General features: G+C 47.3%; 3 protein-coding genes across 5 annotated transcripts in view; 2 read left to right on the top strand and 1 right to left on the bottom strand.

Annotated features, from left to right (window-relative positions):
* Window positions 1-288: 288 nt before the first annotated feature.
* Window positions 289-1,112, top strand: CUNH20orf141 (chromosome unknown C20orf141 homolog). The gene is made up of 2 exons (XM_032295603.1): window positions 289-727; window positions 821-1,112. Exons 1-2 carry the CDS (start codon window positions 462-464, stop codon window positions 1,056-1,058), a joined length of 504 nt encoding a protein of 167 aa, XP_032151494.1. The 5' UTR covers window positions 289-461; the 3' UTR covers window positions 1,059-1,112.
* A 470-nt stretch (window positions 1,113-1,582) lies between these two features.
* On the top strand, window positions 1,583-3,008 carry TMEM239 (transmembrane protein 239). Its single transcript, XM_032295604.1, has 3 exons — window positions 1,583-1,697; window positions 1,782-2,419; window positions 2,740-3,008. The coding sequence occupies exon 2, from the start codon at window positions 1,830-1,832 to the stop codon at window positions 2,286-2,288; it is 459 nt and encodes a 152-aa protein (XP_032151495.1). The 5' UTR covers window positions 1,583-1,697; window positions 1,782-1,829; the 3' UTR covers window positions 2,289-2,419; window positions 2,740-3,008.
* A 14,203-nt stretch (window positions 3,009-17,211) lies between these two features.
* PCED1A (PC-esterase domain containing 1A) overlaps window positions 17,212-18,695 on the bottom strand; it is a 6,259-nt gene continuing 4,775 nt past the window's right edge. The window contains exons 7-8 of one of the 3 annotated variants that reach the window (XM_032295600.1): window positions 17,932-18,207; window positions 17,212-17,603 (exon numbers count right to left, since the gene is read on the bottom strand). In XM_032295600.1, coding sequence (XP_032151491.1) covers window positions 17,356-17,603; window positions 17,932-18,207 — 524 coding nt within the window. In that variant the 3' untranslated portion in view covers window positions 17,212-17,355. The remainder of the gene's footprint in view (window positions 17,604-17,931; window positions 18,208-18,695) is intronic. The other 2 variants (XM_032295598.1, XM_032295601.1) reach the window with 2 other exon arrangements.

Raw genomic sequence — 18,695 nt, 5'->3', positions numbered from 1 at the left:
AAGAAAGCAGATCTCGCTCCCTTGGACAGATGCCCAAGTAGTAATGGGGTTAGAGTGCCTTCCTGACAACTCAGATCCCCAAGGGAGGGCCCTAGGGCAGAGAATCAGCAATGGCAAGAGGATGAGTCTTAGTTCTCAGAAATCTCTGACTTCCCAGCTAAGCCCCACCTAGGCCACCAGCTGCTTATGAGGCCAGAGCTGCAGCGGCAGCCCCCTCCCTACCCCAGGGCCCCACCTGGCAACAGCTCACAATGCCCCAGGTGCTGTCCTAGAATGCTGACCAAAGTGGGAGCAGGTGAGGAGGGTTTAGGGGGTGAGTATGGTGGAGGGGGAGACTCCACAGGAGCCTAATTCCCCACTCTGAGCCCACCCTTGTGTCTGCCAGGGCCCTACCCCTTCCCCCATTCCCACCCCATGATCCCTTTTAGGACTAGCTCATCCTGTCACTGCCACCTCTCTCCATGACCCAGCTCTGTTTACCCAGACCCAAAGCCCTTGTAGATCCGATCCCAGTCCCTCCCAGGGGTCTGAATGCTGGGGAGGGGTCGAGTCATCCAGTGCATGCTCGTATGTCCCCCTGGGGCTCTAGCTGGGCCCAGCTCCTGGACAGTGTCCTAGGGCTGGGGGCACTAGGGATGATGATTCAGGCAGTCTGTTCCACGACTGGCCCAGCCCTACTGCTGCTGCTGCTGCTGGTCAGCTTCCTCACCTTCGACCTGCTCCATAGGTAAGTGGACAGCAGCCTGGCAGGTGGGCATTGTAGGTAGGCAGTCTAGTGGACAACTTCCCTAAACCCAGCCACCACCCTTTCTCTCCGCAGGCCCGCAGGTGGCACACAGCCACAGCGCAAACTTCTCACCAGGGGCCAGAGTCAGGGGGCCGGTGAGGGTCCAGGACAGCAGGAGGCTCTACTCCTACAAATGGGGGCAGTGTCGGGACAACTTCGCCTCCAGGACGCGCTGCTGCTGCTGCTCATGGGACCTGGCCTGCTCCTGAGAGCCTGCAGCATGCCCTTGACCCTGCTTGCCCTGGCTTTCTGCCTCCATTCTTGGGCCTGAGAGCCCCTCCCAAAAACTCAGTGTCCTTCAAATATACAATGGCCATCCTCCTTCCTCAGGCCCCTTTTTCTCCTTCCTGGCTGGGCAGGTGGGATGATACTCCTTTCTTCCCAGCCTGAACCTCACAGGACCTCCAGTCCCATAACATAGGTATTGGATACCTGGGTCTGAGTCTTGGGGCAGCAAGAGAAGGCAGGACATGAGCCAGGGAGCCTGGGGAAGGATGTGGCAGCTATCTCAGAGCCTGTGGGTTTGGGGCCGCCACTCTTGCCTCTTCTGTGGTTCTAGAGAATGAAGGTCCAGACAGAAGAGAACAGGGTGGAAGTGGGTGGATATCAGCCAGCAGGGAAAGCAAGGAAGGGTCAGGGTTCCAGGGAGGGCTTTCCGTGAGAAAGCATGAGTAACTACACCTGCAGGGCTCCGAGGCTCCCTGCTAGCCTGGAGGGTCCATGCAGAGGGACTTGGGTGGGCCTCACACCCTGCAGTGGATCCTCTCTTGGTGGGACCCCACCCCAGCCCGGGTCACAAAGGGGCTCCTCTGGGGAGGGTAGGGGTAGATGAGAGTAGGACTTGGATCTGCCTGCCAGGCCGTCCTGGGCACTGCAAGAAGCAACATGACTTAGGTAACTCTGCCCAGAGGTAAGTCTCAGGCCCCAGCTCTGTTGTCCCACCCACCCATGTTGGTGCCTCCTGACCCCTGCACCCCCTTTCTGCCCTCCTGAGGTCCCAGGCATCTCCAAGGCCCTGGCCCTCTCCCCAGGTGCACCAGCCATGATGCAGCAGCCGCGAGTGGAGACAGATACCATCGGGGCTGGTGAGGGGCCACAGCAGACAGCGCCCTGGTCGGCCTGGTTCACACGGCAAGGCTGGGTGCGCTGGTTGGCATCCCATGTGCCCCGGAGCTGGATTCAGTGGTGGAACACCTCGAGCTGGCAGCAACCACTGCAGCGCCTGCTGTGGGGTCTGGAGGGGATACTGTACCTGCTGCTGGCACTGATGCTGTGCCATGCACTTTTCACCACTGGCTCCTACCTGCTGAGCTCCTTGTGGCCCGTCGTGGCCGCGGTGTGGCGCCATGTGCTGCCGGCTCTCCTGCTGCTGTTGCTCAGTGCCCTGCCCGCCCTTCTCTTCATGGCATCCTTCCTGCTGCTCTTCTCCACGCTGCTGAGCCTTGTGGGCCTCCTCACCTCCATGACTCACCCAGCCTACGCTCAGGACTTGGATCAATAGAAGGGCAACTCCATCCTGCTGCCTGCATCTGTTGAGCCCTGGCCTAGGGCCTGAGACCCTGCCGGGAGAGGAAGGGCAACGGGACCAGGACCCCCTGGCTTGACAGGCCCCAGACCTCCAGTCCCTAACAGGTAGACTGGCCTGACCCCTGGGCACCTTCCTCAAGCCATTGCTGCAGCTTCATGGTGTGAGGGGCTGGGGGCTTTGAGAAGAGGGGCCAAGACAGATGGTTTAGCCATTGGTAGAAACGGCTTAGCCAGGGGCAGAGCCTGGCCAAGCCACCAAGAGCGCCCATGTGGATTTGGTGATACCCGTGAAGCCCCCTTGGCAACTGACAGCATCGTTTTCTCACAGCCACTCAGCTGTCTCAGCTTCAGACTCACTGAGAACTTCTACCTGGGTACCCCTGGCCTTGCCATTCCTCCCACCAATCCCCTCTTTCCATTTCCAGGAGAACCACAGACTCTAGAGAGCGTCACAGTGACAGAAAACCTATCAGGAAGAAGGCTGACCAGAAGCCCCAGGAAACCTCAACTCACTCGCCTTCCAGACCTTGCAACCCATTCATCGTCCTCCCTAGACTTCCTTCTTCCTGCCTCAGTCCACATTCCCAAGTCTGAGAAATGGACCAACTGGGGTCAGATAGTACGAACTCACTCTCTAAGAGTCCCAAGGTCTGTTATGGAAAATGGTCAAGAAGTCCCATTTCACCCACTTACACAATGTGTGGCCTTGGCCAATTAATTCATTTGAGCCTCAGTGTTAGGTGGGCCACCCCTGTCATGGGGTTGTTGTGAGTCAAGGGCAATATCTGTTTGTGAAGCATTTTGTAAAAACCAAAAAGCTGTAAGATGCTGTTTTGAGCTCTAAGAATATTCCGTATGCTCAAAAGATCTTTTGACCCCAATGACTGCTGAAGAAATAGGAAGCTTCTCTGGCTTTCAGATCAATTCTCTGTCCTAGATAGAATTCTGGCCCTAGAATGGTTAACAAGAGGCTGGATAAGTGTGGACAAGATGTAAAAGGTCATGTGCCATGAAATCTCAAAATGTGCAGATGTGGAACTATTTTGATTGTGAAATGCTTGGGCCTGGGGCTGGGTGCGAGGAGATGGTTGCACAGCTCTGTGAGTGGGGAGAGCATAACCTCAGGGTTTCCAAAACTGACCCAGCAAGCCACTCAGGCACCAGAAGGGCCTTGGAAGGGGAAATCCTTTGATGCCCTGAATGCTGACCATTTGTTTGCCTGCTGGCCCCTCCAACAAAACATTGAGTGATCGGTTATCACCAAGTAAGGTACATGATAGACAACTTTATCCACACGTGACCCCCACCCAATCCCTGGCCATCCCCAACTCCCGCCCACTTCTGATCCCTGCTTTATATATAACCCTAAAATCCTTGCTCTTGAAGCCCCAGACCCAACGTCCCCCTCTCTTGCCCCATAAATACTCAGGCCCTTGGGACCAGCCCCTAGAACCCTGGTTCATTTTTGCCTTAGAGTTTTTCGACCCTCCGTGCCACTGGTTAGATGACTTCAGCATCAGTGCCCAAAACCCAAGGTCCAGTTCTTCCTTCCTGTTTCTTTGTAGTTCTCTCTGATTTATGGCCTGGTAGTGAGGGCGAGGTGGGACATGGAGCTGACGTGCCTCATGGTTAGATGGTTTTGGTGTATGAGCTGAGGCTGGGCTTGAATCCCAGAACTCTCACTTACTACCTCCATTGCCTTAGCAGAAATTGCTAAACCTTGCTCAACCTCACTTTCCTTATGGGTAAAACTAAAGCAAGAGCCCCTGTCTCAGGGCTTCTGGCATGCAAGGGAAGGACTGGGACCGCTCCTAGCACCACAAACTATAGCTATCCTGTGAACATCCCATTTTAGAGAGGAGAAGTCAGGCCCAGGATAGTCATTGACCAGAGGCAAGGCAAGGCCATCTGACTCCTACCAGGCTACTCAAGGGAAGGTGAACGGCGCAAAGGAAATACAAACAACTAAACTGAAGACCCCATGGCTTCTCAAGAGCTCCTATCAGAGCTAAAGCCCACGTCTAGGGAGGTTATGAGCCAAATCAATCTAGACATCTGGTGGGCTGAGGATTCAGGGTCCCACGTAGTGAGGACAGAGACCAGGTTGCCTGGCCTGCATCTGTTATTGACTTGGTCATGCATTGCTAGCCAGGGACATTGCTCTGGAACCTCGGGTCCATTCCAACGAAGGGAGAGAGGAGTTTTGGGCCCTTATCATAGGCACTGGTGGATGAGATGTGGGCAGGAACAAGAAGACTTTCTTCCTTTCCCCACAGAATATATACATTTTACCCTCCTGCCCAGCTGGTATGGGGTAAGGAGGTGCAGCCAGACTGGAGAGCAGATGGGCAATACTCAACAAATTAGATCAACATATACCCTAGGACCCAGAACCCCAGAATGAATTTTCACAGAGGCCTATAAAAGTCTTGCTCCCCAAAATGTGGTCCCAGAATCAGCAAAAAAGGCATCACCTAGAAGCTAGTTGGAAATGCAGTCTCAGGCCCTGCTCCAGACCGGCTGAATCAGAGCCTGCATTTCGTTTCTTTTTTTTTTTGAGACAGAGTCTCACTCTGTTGTCCAGACGGGATTGCAGTGGTGCAATCTTGGTTCACTGCACTCTGCCTCTCAGGTTCAAGTGATTCTCCTGCCTCAGCCTCCTGAGTAGCTGGGATTACAGGCACCCGCCAACATGTCTGGCTAATTTTTGTATTTTTAGTAGAGACAGGGTTTCACCATGGCCAGGCTGGTCTTGAATTTCTGACCTCAGGTGATCCGCCCACCTCAGCCTCCCAAAGCGCTAGGATTACAGCATTAGCCAAGGTGCCGAGCCAAGAGCCTGCATTTTAACAAGATTCCCAGGTGATAAATTGCACCCTGTTTGAGAAGCGAAGCATAAGAGGGTATTATGAGAATGCCTATTGCACTGTTACTAGTGGGAGCAGGGTAGGTAAAGGGAAGGGTAAAACAAGGTAGATGGGCCCTCTGGAAAGGAGGCAGCAGTTAGAAGGGGCAGAAGGTACACAGACCAATCTTAACATCTTAGCATTGAATAAGAAATGGAATGATAATTCCTTTTACACAAATTTAAAAGGCATTTCAGCAAAACAAGACACTTTTTGGCGAGAACACGTAAAAATGAAAGATAAACAGAATGGAATGAACAACTCTAGGGGCAGGCAAATGGGGGTGGGGTATAGGGATAGCAGGCAATAAAGCCCGAGACTTCGCAAAGGCAAAACGTGATACCATCAACATCATTCCTGAAATTCCTTTAAAAGGAGAAAAACTCATCCATTTAGAGTTAAAAGCCTTAAAAATGCAAGTCTGGGGAGAATGAGCATGTTGAAATGATGGAGTTCTAAGTCATTCTGGTTTGAGCCAGGAAGGGCGAGCCTTCCTATTGGCCTGTGTGTGACCTGGGCAGCTGGGTGGACGGTTTTGCCTGCCCTCCCCCACCGCACCTCGCAGCCAGCTCTCCTGGGACTGGACTGTGGGCCGGAAATCCAGCAATCACTTCGGCCTGGCCAGAAAAATAAGGTCAAGGAGAGCATAAGGAACCGGAGAGGAGGCGGTGACAGCGAGAGGGGCCTTGCGTCTAAGGAGAGAGGGGATCCACATTGGTGCAGACTTGTGCTGGAGGATGGGTGGGGGTGCGCAATAGGGTTTCCCTCCTCCCTAAGGAACAGGGAAGGCGACATCGGGGGAGCAAGCTGCTGAGGGGCTCCTTCAAGAGATGGAGCGTCAGTGGCCACTCACGGAAGGAGAGGGGTCCCCGAAAGAAGGAAGACTTGCTACACCCAGGAACCTCCAAGGGCCAGCTGCGGGAAACCGCGAGGGCGGTGCTCGCCTTCAAACTCGCGGGTGCAGAGAAAGGGGGAAGTTCGAAGAGCCTGAGCGAAACTGGGGGTCGGGGGAGCGGCAGCCGGCCACGGGGAAGGAAGGAGGGAGGAGACAGGGTCGTCAGGGAGGGGGAGGACGCCTGTGCAGCGCGCGCTAGACGCCCAAGGCCCGGGGGCAGGGACAGGGGCACTGAGGCCGCGGTCAAGGACGCGCCGGGAGGGAAGGGGCCACTTCTGGCAGGGTGCATTGAGAAGACCAGTAGTTGGTCAGGTAGCAGTTACTCTGAGGCTTTGGAAGGCGCGGTGGCTGATCCCCTGCGGTGGGGACCGCGCGAGGACACTGGAGTCCGGCCGCGGGGTGCGAAGCACCGAGGGCACTGCTCTCCCCCATGCCCAGGCGCCCGGAGAGGGGCGAGGGCGACGGCTGGAGGGGACAGAGGCCGGAGCGATGACCTTCGGGCAGAGGCGGACAGACGAGGGTCTGAGGCTGGGAGAGAAGCCCCAAGCCTGTCCTGGGTGAAAGGGCCGTGGGCATCCACACCGGCAATGTGCTGGCGGCCCTGAGAAGCGTCGATGTCCCCGGACACGCCGCACGCGGACTGGGGACCGACGGCCCAGGGCGAGCCCTCTGGCTCTGGCAACGAGGGAGAGGGTTTGGCGGGGGTAGGAGGTAGGAAGGGACGTGGGGGAGGGGTGTCCCACAGGCTAAGACAACAGCACTCGGGGCGGGTCGAGAGGGTAAGAAGAGAAATCTCAGGCCCACCGTCATCACAGTGGCAGCTTCGTTGACTCTCACCCTTGCCCCAAATCTCCGGCCTGTCCCCACTCCCCGTCACCAGAGACCCAGAGGCAACGACGGCAGAGTTCCTGAGAACCCTGGAGAAGGAACAGCCCGATACAGCCAACTGAGCTGGGACTCCGACTCCTGGCACAGCTCCAGCCTGATATTATCCATGGCCCTGAGGTAAAGAGCTGGCATTTGTGAGGATCCAACAGGGTGTGATTGCAGCCACCTTTGGACAAGTTTTTTGGTTTGTTTTTGTTTTTTTCTGCTGAGCATTTTCATCTATATTCTGGAGCTCATATTTGCATTCTTTGTACTGATTTTGTTACCGACCCTCAACTCAAGGGGGTCTTTGATTCCAGTGGGTTTTTTTTTCCCCTGCTTGATGCCGTTCATGCCAATAGAATGAGACCAGGCTCAGTTAAGCAGAGCAGAAACTTTATCATTGATCAAAGAAAGGAGAAGGGGAGCTTGTGCTCAAAGTACCTTTTTGGGGAGTTGGGGGTAGGGTGAAAGGGGTTTGTAAGATGTCTTAGGGCAGGTAGGTAGAGACTGAGGGTGGGGATTCCTGGAAAGGTAGGGCTTTCCAAGGAAAACTGAATTGTGTTCAGTCTCTCCTTCACCCTAGCCCTATATGTGCCCTGGCAAGGTGCAGCTCTACCCCCAACCCTGCATGGAGATTTCAATATGGTAATGAGGCAAGGATTCAGGGTAGTACTGCGAGCTCTCTTCTCATTTTGTGGCTCCTTTGTGGTTACTGGCTTCCAGCCTCCATTTTTGGAAGCACGCACAGCTGTGGACACAGGTTAATTTCACAGGTTTTGGGGCTTGCTGAAAGACTTGGGTCACTCTGAGGTGACAATTCCCTACCTTGAAAATATTTTCCATCTTAAAAGAACTTGATTTAATATCTGTTGGTTCTATCATATTTTCCAGGTTGTGTCTTCAAATGTCTTACCCCCAAAATACCAGGTTTTAAAATTAATATATGATATCGTATCCTGGTAAAATATTTGTAACATGTATGAAAGTTATGAACCTCTCTAAACTGAGAGACCACATCAATCTAAAAGACAGATGTTATCAAGCTAGGGCCTCTTCCTGTGTGCTCCTCATCTGTCTTTTAGATTGTTGATGAACATTTGGGTTATTCCAGGTTTTAGCTATCAATAAAACATCTATGAATAATTTTAAGTCTTTTAGTGGACAGAGTCACTCATTTCTTTTGCACTGGAATTATTGGGTCATAAAGTATGCAAATGTTCAACTTTAGTAAATGTTGCCCAATAGTCTCCAAAGTGTTTATATCAATTCGTATCAATTTCCACTGCTGTTTTGCAACCTGTCCACCTAATTTGTTTGGAGTTTCTGCTCTCTAAAATTTCATCAAACATGTTATTTGCATTTCTGTTTCTCATTTTCACTTTTGCTTGGGTGATTCCTTAGAGGAAGAGGAAATACTATGCAATCTCAGAAAAAAACCAGGAATGCAAGTTTGGTTTAACATCCAAAAAACAATAGATGTAATTCACCAAATTATCAAACTTAAAAAAAACCCCATATGATCATTTCAATAAATAGAGAAAAGGCATTTGACAAAATACAACATCTATTCCTGATAAAAGCTCTCAGCAAACTAGGAATAAATGGAAATATTCTCAACTTGATGGAAGGCATCTATGAAAAACTTGCAGCTAGTACCATGGTAGTAGTATCAGCTACCTCATGGTGGAAAAACGGAATACTTTCCACCTAAGATCAGAAACAAAAATGTCCATTCTCACTACTTCTATTCAATGTTATAGTAAATGTCCTAGCCACTGCAATAACACAAGAAATAGAAATAAAAGGCATACCGATTGGAAAGCAGTGAGTAAAACTGTCTTTATTGGCAGATAAAAGGATCATCTATGTAGAAAATCCAAAGAACCCTATTTAAAAAGTTACTAGAATGAAGTGAATTTAACAAGGTAGTTACTACATGTACATGGTTATGATTTTGATATAAGGTCAATACACAAAAATTAATTGCACTTGCAATGAACAATCAGAATAGAAAAAACTTTAAAAATACTACTTCCAAGAACAGAAAAATATGAAGCACTTAGGGGTAAATCTGACAAAAGATGTGAAAGACCTGCACACTGATAACTATAAAATACTGCTGAGAAAATAATAAGACCTAAATAAGGTCGGGTGCAGTGGCTTATGCCTGTAATCCCAACACTTTGGGAGGCCAAGGTGGGCGGATCACGAGGTCAGGAGTTTGAGACCAGCCTGGCCTATATGGTGAAACCCTGTCTCTACTAAAAATATAAAAATTAGCTGGGCATGATGGTGCGTGACTGTAGTCCCAGCTATTCAGAAGGCTGAGGCAGAAGACTCGCTTGAACCCAGGAGGCAATACTTTGTGTATGGGGTCAGTTATGAGTCAGACATATTATTAAGATGTCAATTTCCCCCAATTTATCCATATATTCAATACAATCACAATCAAAATCCCAGCATTTTAATAGGAGTTGACAAACTCATTTTAAAACTCATATGGAAATGTAAAGGACTTAGAATAGCCAAAAGAACTGTGATAAAGAACAAAGTTGAGGCCGGGCACAGTGGCTCATGCCTGTAATCCCAGCACTTTGGGAGACGGAAGCAGGTAGATCACCTTGGAGGAGGTCAGGAGTTCAAGATCATCCCGGCCAACATGGTGAAATCCTGTCTTTACTAAAAATACAAAAATTACCCAGGTATAGTGTCTCATGCCTGTACTCTCAGCTGCTCGAGAGGTTAAGGCAGGAGAATCGCTTGAACTCGGGAAGCAGAGGTTATAGTGAGCTGAGATCAAACCATTGCACTCCAGCCTAGGCGACGAGGGAAATTCCATCTCAAAAAAAAAAAAAAAAAAAAAACCAAAGTTGAAGGACTAACACTTTTCAAAGTCAAGAGAGTGTGGTGTTGTTATACAGACAGACAAATAGGGCCGGGCTTGGTGGCTCACGCCTGTAATCCCCACACTTTGGGAGGCCAAGGTGGATAGATCACCTGAGATCGGGAGTTCAAGACCCCCAGTCTGATGAACATTGTGAAACCCCATCTCTACTAAAAATACAAAATCAGCCAGGCATGATAGTGCATGCCTATAATCCCAGCTACTCAGGAGGCTGAGGCAGGAGGATCGCTTGAACCTGGGAGGCAGAGGTTGCAGTCAGCTGAGATCGTGCCATTGCACTCTAGCCTGGGCAACAAGAGTGAAACTTCATCTCAAAATAAATAAATAAATAAATGAAAGACAGACAAATAGACTAGTGGAACAGAGTAGAGTCCATAATTAGAGCCACATGTATATGAACAAGTGAGTCTCAATGCAGGTGCAAAGGTAATTTAGTGGAGAAAGAACAGTCTTCAACCAATGGTGCTGAACCAGTGTATATTCATATAAAATGAATTTCAAATTATACCTTACACCATAAACAAAAATTAACTCGAACTTGATCATAGACCTAAATGTGAAACCAAAAACTATAAATCTTCTAAGAGGAAACATAGAAAAAAAATAGTTGTAACCTTGGATTAGGCAAAGATTTCTTATATATGACACCAAAAGCACAATCCATAAAATAAAAATTTGATTAACTGTACTGTATCAAAATTTAAAATTTCTGTTATTGAAAATACACTGTTAAGAAAAAAAGACGACTGCAACAACCCCCATGACGCAAGTTTATCTATGTCACAACTCTTTGCATGTACCTCTACTTAAAAGTTTAAATAAATAAATAAAATAAAATAAAAAGAAAAGAAAAAAAGAAGACATGCCACAGACTGGAAGAAAGTATTTTCAGATCATATCTGATAAAAGACTTGTATCCAGAATAAAGAACTCTCAAAGTCCAATACATAAAAAGGGGGACAGAGGAAAGAGGGTGTAAAATGTGAAAAAACACTTAACAGAAGAAGATATATAGATGAAAAATAAGCACATGAAAAGATGTTCAACATCATTAGTCATTAGAAAAATGTGAATTAAAACCATAAGGGAGATACCACTACCCATCTGTTGGAATGGGTAATATTAAAAAACTGATCAGACCAAGTGCTGGCAAAGATGTGGGGGAACTACAGCTCTTATACCTTGTTGGTGGGAATGTAAAATTGTAAAGCCACTTTGAAAAATGGTTTGGCAGTTTCTTAAAATGTTAAAAATATACCTACCATGTAATCTAGCCATTTCATTCTTAGGTATTTACCCCCCTAAAATGAAAACATATCTCCATACAAAGACTTGTATATAAATGTTCATAGCAGCTTTACTTATAATAGTCAAAAGCTGAAAATAACTCAAATGTCCATCAACAGGTGAATAGATAAATATTGATAGATAAATATTGATATCCATACAACTGAATACTACTCAGTTATAAAAAGGAATAAATTGCTGATATAACATAGATGAATTTTCAGTTATTCCATTAACTCCATTCATTAAGATGAGTGAAAGATGCCAGATGAAAAAAAGAGTACCCATAAGTGGGAGCTGAACAATGAGAACACATGGACACAGGGAGGGGAACCACACACCAGGGCCAGTCAGGGGGTAGGGGGGTGAGGGGAGGGAGAACATTAGGACAAATAGCTAATGCATGCGGGGCTTAAAACCTAGATAACGGCTTGACAGGTGCAGCAAACCACAATGGCACACATATACCTATGTGACAAACCTACATGTTCTGCACTTGTATCCTGAAACTTAAAATTTTAAAAAAGGAAGAAAGGTATCTATTGAATTTTATAAAGGTACCATCCATTATAAAATTCTAGAAAATACAAACTGATCTATAGTAACAGAAAGCAAATAAATACCCATGATTGCTTGGGGACAGGAGCAGGGGGATGTGAGGAAGCTATGGGGAGGAATGAGAGGGAGGAATTATAAAGAGGTAGAAGAATAAATTTCATTATCTTGATTGTGATGATTTCATAGATGTATACATATCAACTTGTATGTGAAGTTTATTGCATGTCAATCCCACTTCAATAAAGCAGGTTTTTGTTTTGTTTTTTAGAGACAGGTTCTCATTTTGTCACCCAGGCTGGAGTGCAGTGGTGCAATCATGGCTCACTGTAGCCTCACACTTCTGGGCTCAAGTGATCCGCCTGCCTCAGCCTCCCCTGTGTCTGGGACTATAGGCATTCCCCACTACACCCAGGGAATTTATTTTTTATTTTTTGTAGAGTTGGGGGCGGGTAGAGGGTGTCACTTTATAGCCCAGACTGGTCTCAAACTTCTGCCTTCAAGTGATCCTCCCACCGCAGCCTTCCAAAGCACTGAGTTCACAGGTGTCAGCCACCACACCTGGTCGAGCAGGTTTTTTTTTTTTTTTTTTTTTAAATAGGCTCATTTCCTTGCAATTAGAGTTTCTCTTTCACTGGTGTACCTGTTTAGAGGTACTTAAATACTATATTGAACACAGAACCTATGCAGGAAACTGGGTAATGCAACTGAAGGCAAGTTACCTACTTTTGCTGAGAAACTTCCAGGTTTTAAAATTTATTATTTATTTTATATATTTTTTTGAGATGGAGTTTTACTCTTGTTGCCCATACTGGAGTGCAGGGATGTGATCTTCGTTCACTGCAACCTCTGCCTCCCGGGTTCAAGCGATTTGTCCTGCCTCAGCCTCCGAGATAGCTGGGATTACAGGTACCTGCCACTACACCTGGCTAATTTTTGTATTTTTAGTAGAGACGGGGTTTCACCATGTTGGCCAGGATGGTCTTGAACTCCTGACCTCAAGGAATCCACCCACCTCAGCCTCCCAAAGTGCTGGGTGTAAGCAGCTGAACCTGGCCAAAACTTCCATTTAGATAAAATATTTTGGAAAAAAAATTTGAGTTCTACTTTTCTGAGACGAAATCTTGCTCTGTTGCCCAGGCTGGAGTGCAGGAGTGTGATCTTGGCTCACTGCAACCTCCACCTCCTGGGTTCAAGTGATTCTCCTGCCTCAGCCTCCTGAGTAGGTGGGATTACAGGCGTGCATCACAAGGCTGGTCTCGAACTCCTGATCTTAAGTGATCCGCCCGCGTTGGCCTCCAAAAGTGCTGGGATTACAGGTGTGAGCCACTGCACCTGGCCAAGTTTTACTCTTTTTTTTTTTCAGACAGAGTCTCGCTCTGTTCTCCAGGCTGAAGTGCAGTGGTGCGATCTTGGCTCACTGCAACCTCTGCCTCTCAGGTTCAAGCAATGCTCCTGCCTCAGCCTCTGGAGTGGCTGGGATTACAGGCATGTGCCACCATGCCTGGCTATTTTTTTTACTTTTTACTTTTTAAATTTTGTTTATTTATTTATTTTTGTTGAGACTGAGTTTCGATCTTGTTGCCCAGGCTGCAGTACAGTGGCATGATCTTGGCTCACTGCAACCTCCGCCTCTTGGGTTCAAGCAGTTCTTCTACCTCAGCCTCCCAAATAGCTGAGATTACAGGTACCACCTCGCCTGGCCAATTTTTATATTTTCAGTAGAGATGAGGTTTCACCATGTTGGTCAGGCTGTCTTGAACACCTGACCTCAGATGATCCACCTGCCTTGGCCTCCCAAAGTGCTGGGATTATAGGCATGAGCCACCACGCCTGGCCAAAGTTTTACTTTTCTTAAAGATAATTTTTTTTTCCTGGAAAATAAGTGCTGACATCACAACTGAACTGCTCATGCGTCTTTTACTCCTTTCAGGAATATCTTGGTATGGCAAAGGAATGGATACAGAGTCCATACGTTAAAACTGATTCCATGAATGAGAGGAAGTCAATGTGAGACTGTCTTGTTACATGATTTGTCAATGGTCAAATATGAATGGTTTTTGAGACAATGAAGTTTGAGTTCTCTCTTGCTTAACTAGCAAAAGAGTGGGCTTACATACCAGGGCAACTTAAGATTTCCATTATTTCCACATCTCAAAAAAAAAAAAAAAAAACAGGAAACAATTTAAATGTAAGTGATAACTCATATAAGGCTATTTGTAAGTTTCCTGCTTCCCAGTCACGAATGAATAAAATCTACAATAGAGAGGCCGGGCCCAGTGGCTCACGCCTGTAAACCCAGCACTTTGGGAGGCCGAGGCGGGTGGATCACGAGGTCAAGAGATCAAGACCATCCTGGTCAACATGGTGAAACCTCGTCTCTACTAAAAATACAAAAAATCAGCTGGGCATGGTGGTGCATGCCTGTAATCCCAGCTACTCAGGAGGCTGAGGCAGGAGAATTGCCTGAACCCAGGAGGCGGAGGTTGCGGTGAGCCGAGATCGCGCCATTGCACTCCAGCTTGGGTAACATGAGTGAAACTCCGTCTCAAAAACAGCAACAGGCTAAATCTACAGTAGAGGAGTCAAATTTTTAAGTGTATTGTACCGTATGCTCATATAACAACAAACTGAGAAAGTTACCTCCTTTATTTAATTCTTATGATAAAGTTCAAGTTTAAAGCGATTAAGCTATTTCCAGTTTTGTTTTGTTTTGTTTTGTTTTGCTTTTTGAGATGGAATTTCACTCCTGTTGCCCAGGCTGGAGTGCAATGGCATGATCTCAGCTCACTGCAACATTTACCTCCTGGGTTCAAGCTATTTTCCTGCCTCAGCCTCCTGAGTAGCTGGGATTATAAGCATGCACCACCATGACCGCTAATACTGTCATATTTCCACAAACTTCAAAGGAATGTTAGATTTTTCAGGACAAAGGTGTTGGGACATTATAGTAAAGGTTATGAAACCTCACTGTGGGCCATGCCAGCCGCATAGCAAAATGAGGTGGAAATTTAAAATATGGAGGTAGGGCGAGGCATGGGTTGCTCACGCCTATAATCCTAGCACTTTGGGAGGCTGAGGCGTGATCACTTGAGCCCAGGAGTTCGTGAACAGCCTGGGCAACACAGTGAAACCCCATCTCTAAGAATCAATCAGTCAATCAATAAGTTGGGCATGGTGGCATGTGCCTGTAGTCCCAGCTGCTTGGGAGGCTGAGGTGTGAGGATCACTTGAGCCCAGCAGGTGAAGGTTGCAGTGAGCTGTGATGGTACCAGCCTGGAAAATAGAGACTCTCTCTCTCTCTCTCCATATATATATACACATATAGATGTATATATATACGTATATATATACACATATACAGATGTATATATATACGTCTATATATGTATATAGACGTGTATATATATATATACACACACACAGAGGGAGACATACATATATATGTACATATGTATGTATATTACATACATATATGTATATTTATAAAATACATATATAGCAGTAGAATGAAGGGGATATTGAGCTCATTTGAAGAGTTTCCAGGTTTCTCATAGAGTGAAAGATCCAGAACTGAGATGGGGTTTGAAGCAAGTGAAAAGGCCTTGGCTAGGCTCAGTAGGGAAGGTGGCAGGATTCCTGGAGAACAGGATGGCAAACCACAGAGATCTCACTGAGGCTGCGTAATTCATTACTTTTTCCTACAAATCAATCCAGGTGTAGTTTTCTCCAGCAACACCAGGAAGCCCCAGAATCACAGGTACAAAGGCGTCTGAAGAGAGAAAAGGGTTTTGAGAAGGAAAGGCAGAGTGACAAGGAATTGGACAAACTGGATACAGCTGAAGAGGGCTGCTCCAAGGATGAGTTTTTTGTGAAAGAAAAGAAAAAAATAAATTTGGGGGCTGAGCACAGTGGCTCACATCTGTTGTCCCAGCACTTTGGGATGCCAAAGAGGGAGCGATTGCTTGAGGTTAGCAGTTCAAGACCAGTCTGGGCAACACATCAAGACCTTGTCTTTACATTAAAAAAAAGTAAAAAAATAAATTTTAAAAATCGAATGTTGCAAAAAATGATTAAAAATTTTATCTAGGCCAGGCACAGTGGCTCACGCCTGTAATCCCTGCACTTTGGGAGGCCAAGGCAGGTGAATTAACTGAGGTCAGGAGTCTAAGAGCAGCCTGGCTAACATCATGAAACCCTGTCTCTACTAAAAATACAAAAATTAGCCAGATGTGGTGGTGTGTGTCTGTAATTTCAGCTACTCAGGAGGCAGATAGGAGAATCGCTTGAAACCAAGAGGCAGAGGTTGCAGTGAACGGAGATCGTGCCACTACACTCCAGCCTGGGCGACAGAGGGAGACTCAGTCTCAAAATAAATAAATAAATAAATAAAAACTTATCTATGTCCCTTTTCCTTTTTGTTTGTATCAGAGAAAGGTGATCTTTAGTTTCAGGGACTGTGCTGATGCTTTTGCACACTGTCTCATTTAGTTTCTCTAAAGGGTTTTATTAAGTCATCTTGTCTGTGACTTAACAAAGGTCTGGTCAGTTTCCAGCACCAGTGTGTGTTGATTTATTAGCTTCCCTTCATTTGCATTTAGTCTAGTAGATGGCTAGCATTTCATTAATAAGTAACGAAAGTTAACACCAAGAATTCTGCATCCTTCTCTTCCAACCATTCTACTTCAAAATTATTTATGGGGTCTTCATGTTACCTTTTATTTCTGCCCTCACATCATTTATCAGTCCACTGCTATGCTCCATCCCTCACATTTTAGCTCACACTCCACTACTGATGTTCTTTGTAGGGTCATGAACCTCGGATCAAGACTACCTGTTAAAACTGAAATCCTGTACCTTCCTGCTTTTAACTTCTGCAATGGAGCTTAAAATAGCCTCTCTACCACCACCCCTATCCTGACACCCACCTTGGATTTTGTCTCCCTCAGCTCCTTTTCTGTCTCACCACCGCCACTAAAGAGGTTGGTCTGTGTTCTCTCTCCCTCCACCCTCATCAATCACATTATAAGTTTTGAATAGGTCTCCCACTTGGGCTTGGGAGCATCTGGTTTAATTCAACCACTTATTGTGTGTCCACTATGAGCCAGTAATTACGCAAGATAACGTAATGAGTCTTCCTATCTCCAGGGGTAGATGAATACTGAATATACACATGAATGCATGAGACTGGAGGTATGGGTAAGAAGTAGCCAGATCCAAAATTCTGTACAAAATATTGACAGTTTCCACTCAGTCCTTGATTTTTCCCCAATCCCAAAGAGGTGCTGACAATAGGGACCCCCTCCAGGATCTTTGCTAAATACACATGTTCTGGTGAGGTTGGAAATAAGTATGAGACAGTACACATTCAGTTTCTAAATAGTGTGAGGTCAAAGGCCCAATGTCAGACAGGGCCCAGAGGCAACCTCCTCAGTTTTTAAGATTATAGTTTGGGGTACCCACTTCACACAGGAATCTGTCACTCTGTTCTTCCATGCCTTTATTGGTGACAGCAATGGACAAGAACAATACTAGGCATAGCAGACACCCTAGCCCAGTACCTGAGGTGCCAGGCAGGCCCTGCTGGGCCATTGGCACATCCAGTCCCAGCCCAAGATTCAGTCTACCCAGGCCATGTCCCCGAATGGGCAGTAGGCCATCTGTCCAGTTTGTATGTGTGGATCAGTCTCTCTGAGTGTCTGAGCCGCTGCCTGCAGGGCCCCCCCATTCTTGGCACATGGTAGGGGCTGTTAGGAACACAGCGTGGCATCCCCCGGTGGATCACTGGGCCCCAGTGCTGACCATGGGGATTAGGGCCAGGGATTGGAGATGGCGGGGGGCCAGGCACAAACTTCACTCCAGGGCCACATCCTACAAAAGAACCAGTCATTATCAGAACAGGCTTCTGGCCAGAATGAGTACAGCTTTGCCTTCAGGTAACTCTTGTCCTCCAGGTGAGCTCCTCTGTTTCCCCATCTGCAAAACAGGGATAGCCCTTCCCCTACCTTCAGACAATGAAATAGTGACAACCTGTGAGCTGATTAATGAGCCTTTAAGTGATGTTTCAGACTCAGGGGCTGCTGTGACCAAACCCAGCGTTGGGGGCACAAGGAGCTACCCAATTCTTCTCAGCTCATCTAGGCATAGGAGGCTGGGTAAGGGAAGGTACAGGAGGTAGTGGAGCTGCAGAGGCACCTACCTAAGTGGGGTGGCATCGAGAAGTCTTCCATTGGATTATGGTTGAAGAATTCATGGGGTGGGAAGGGCTGGCCTGGGAAAAAAGGGGTATCCTGGGGCAGAGGTGGGAAGAGGGGAGGTGGCGAGGGCTGAGGAAGTGGGTAGGGAAAAGACATGGGAGGGGGTAAAGGAGAAGGTGGGGGTGGGAACAAGGCCCGATGCTTCCCGAAGTCTGGGGTCTGCCTACGGCTTCCCTGGAATGGATGATTCATCTCTGCCCAGTCCTCAATCCACGGGTCTAGGAATGGGATGGTTGTTTTAGGTAGGCTTGGGAGCCACGCTGCCCTGAACTCTGGCTGTCCACGCTTCTAAAGCTCTATTCCTTCCTCTTGGAGAGCAGAGCCACCAGGCTGGAGCGCCCTTGCCCTCTACCCAGTTTTCCTAATTTCTTCTCATGTCAGGCCAAGCCCAAGGTGTGTTCCTTCTTTCTTACCTCTCAGACCTACTTTTGTTCTAACCTCACTTCCCTCCAGACCCTTCTTTGTTTGCCCAGGTCCTATATCTAGCTTTTTCCTCTCCCACCTCCTCCCCATAGACCAATAAATAAGCCAAACATAAAGATCCTGTTACTCCCTTCCCCAACTACTCCCCTTTACCATCCAAACTTCCAAAAGGAATGTTTTGCCCAATTTCCATTTCCTCCTCAATTGCTCATTGCCTCTTTTAATCCAAACCCATGCCCTCAACACTTCTCCTATTAACCACTTACTAACAAGTTCCAAAAGC

This window comes from Sapajus apella, unplaced genomic scaffold (genome assembly GCF_009761245.1).
Source record: "Sapajus apella isolate SASKATOON/1434 unplaced genomic scaffold, GSC_monkey_1.0 scaffold33, whole genome shotgun sequence".
Lineage (NCBI taxonomy): Eukaryota > Metazoa > Chordata > Mammalia > Primates > Cebidae > Sapajus > Sapajus apella.
This window is presented reverse-complemented; position numbering and strand designations above follow the sequence as displayed.

What these genes read in the sequence shown, in the direction of transcription:
- CUNH20orf141 (XM_032295603.1), top strand. Translation starts at nt 462, where the DNA reads ATGACCCAGCTCTGTTTACCCAGACCCAAAGCCCTTGTAGATCCGATC. An exon ending in ACCTTCGACCTGCTCCATAG is followed by an intron (nt 728 to 820) that starts GTAAGTGGACAG and finishes TTCTCTCCGCAG; the next exon opens with GCCCGCAGGTGGCACACAGC.
- TMEM239 (XM_032295604.1), top strand. Translation starts at nt 1,830, where the DNA reads ATGATGCAGCAGCCGCGAGTGGAGACAGATACCATCGGGGCTGGTGAG.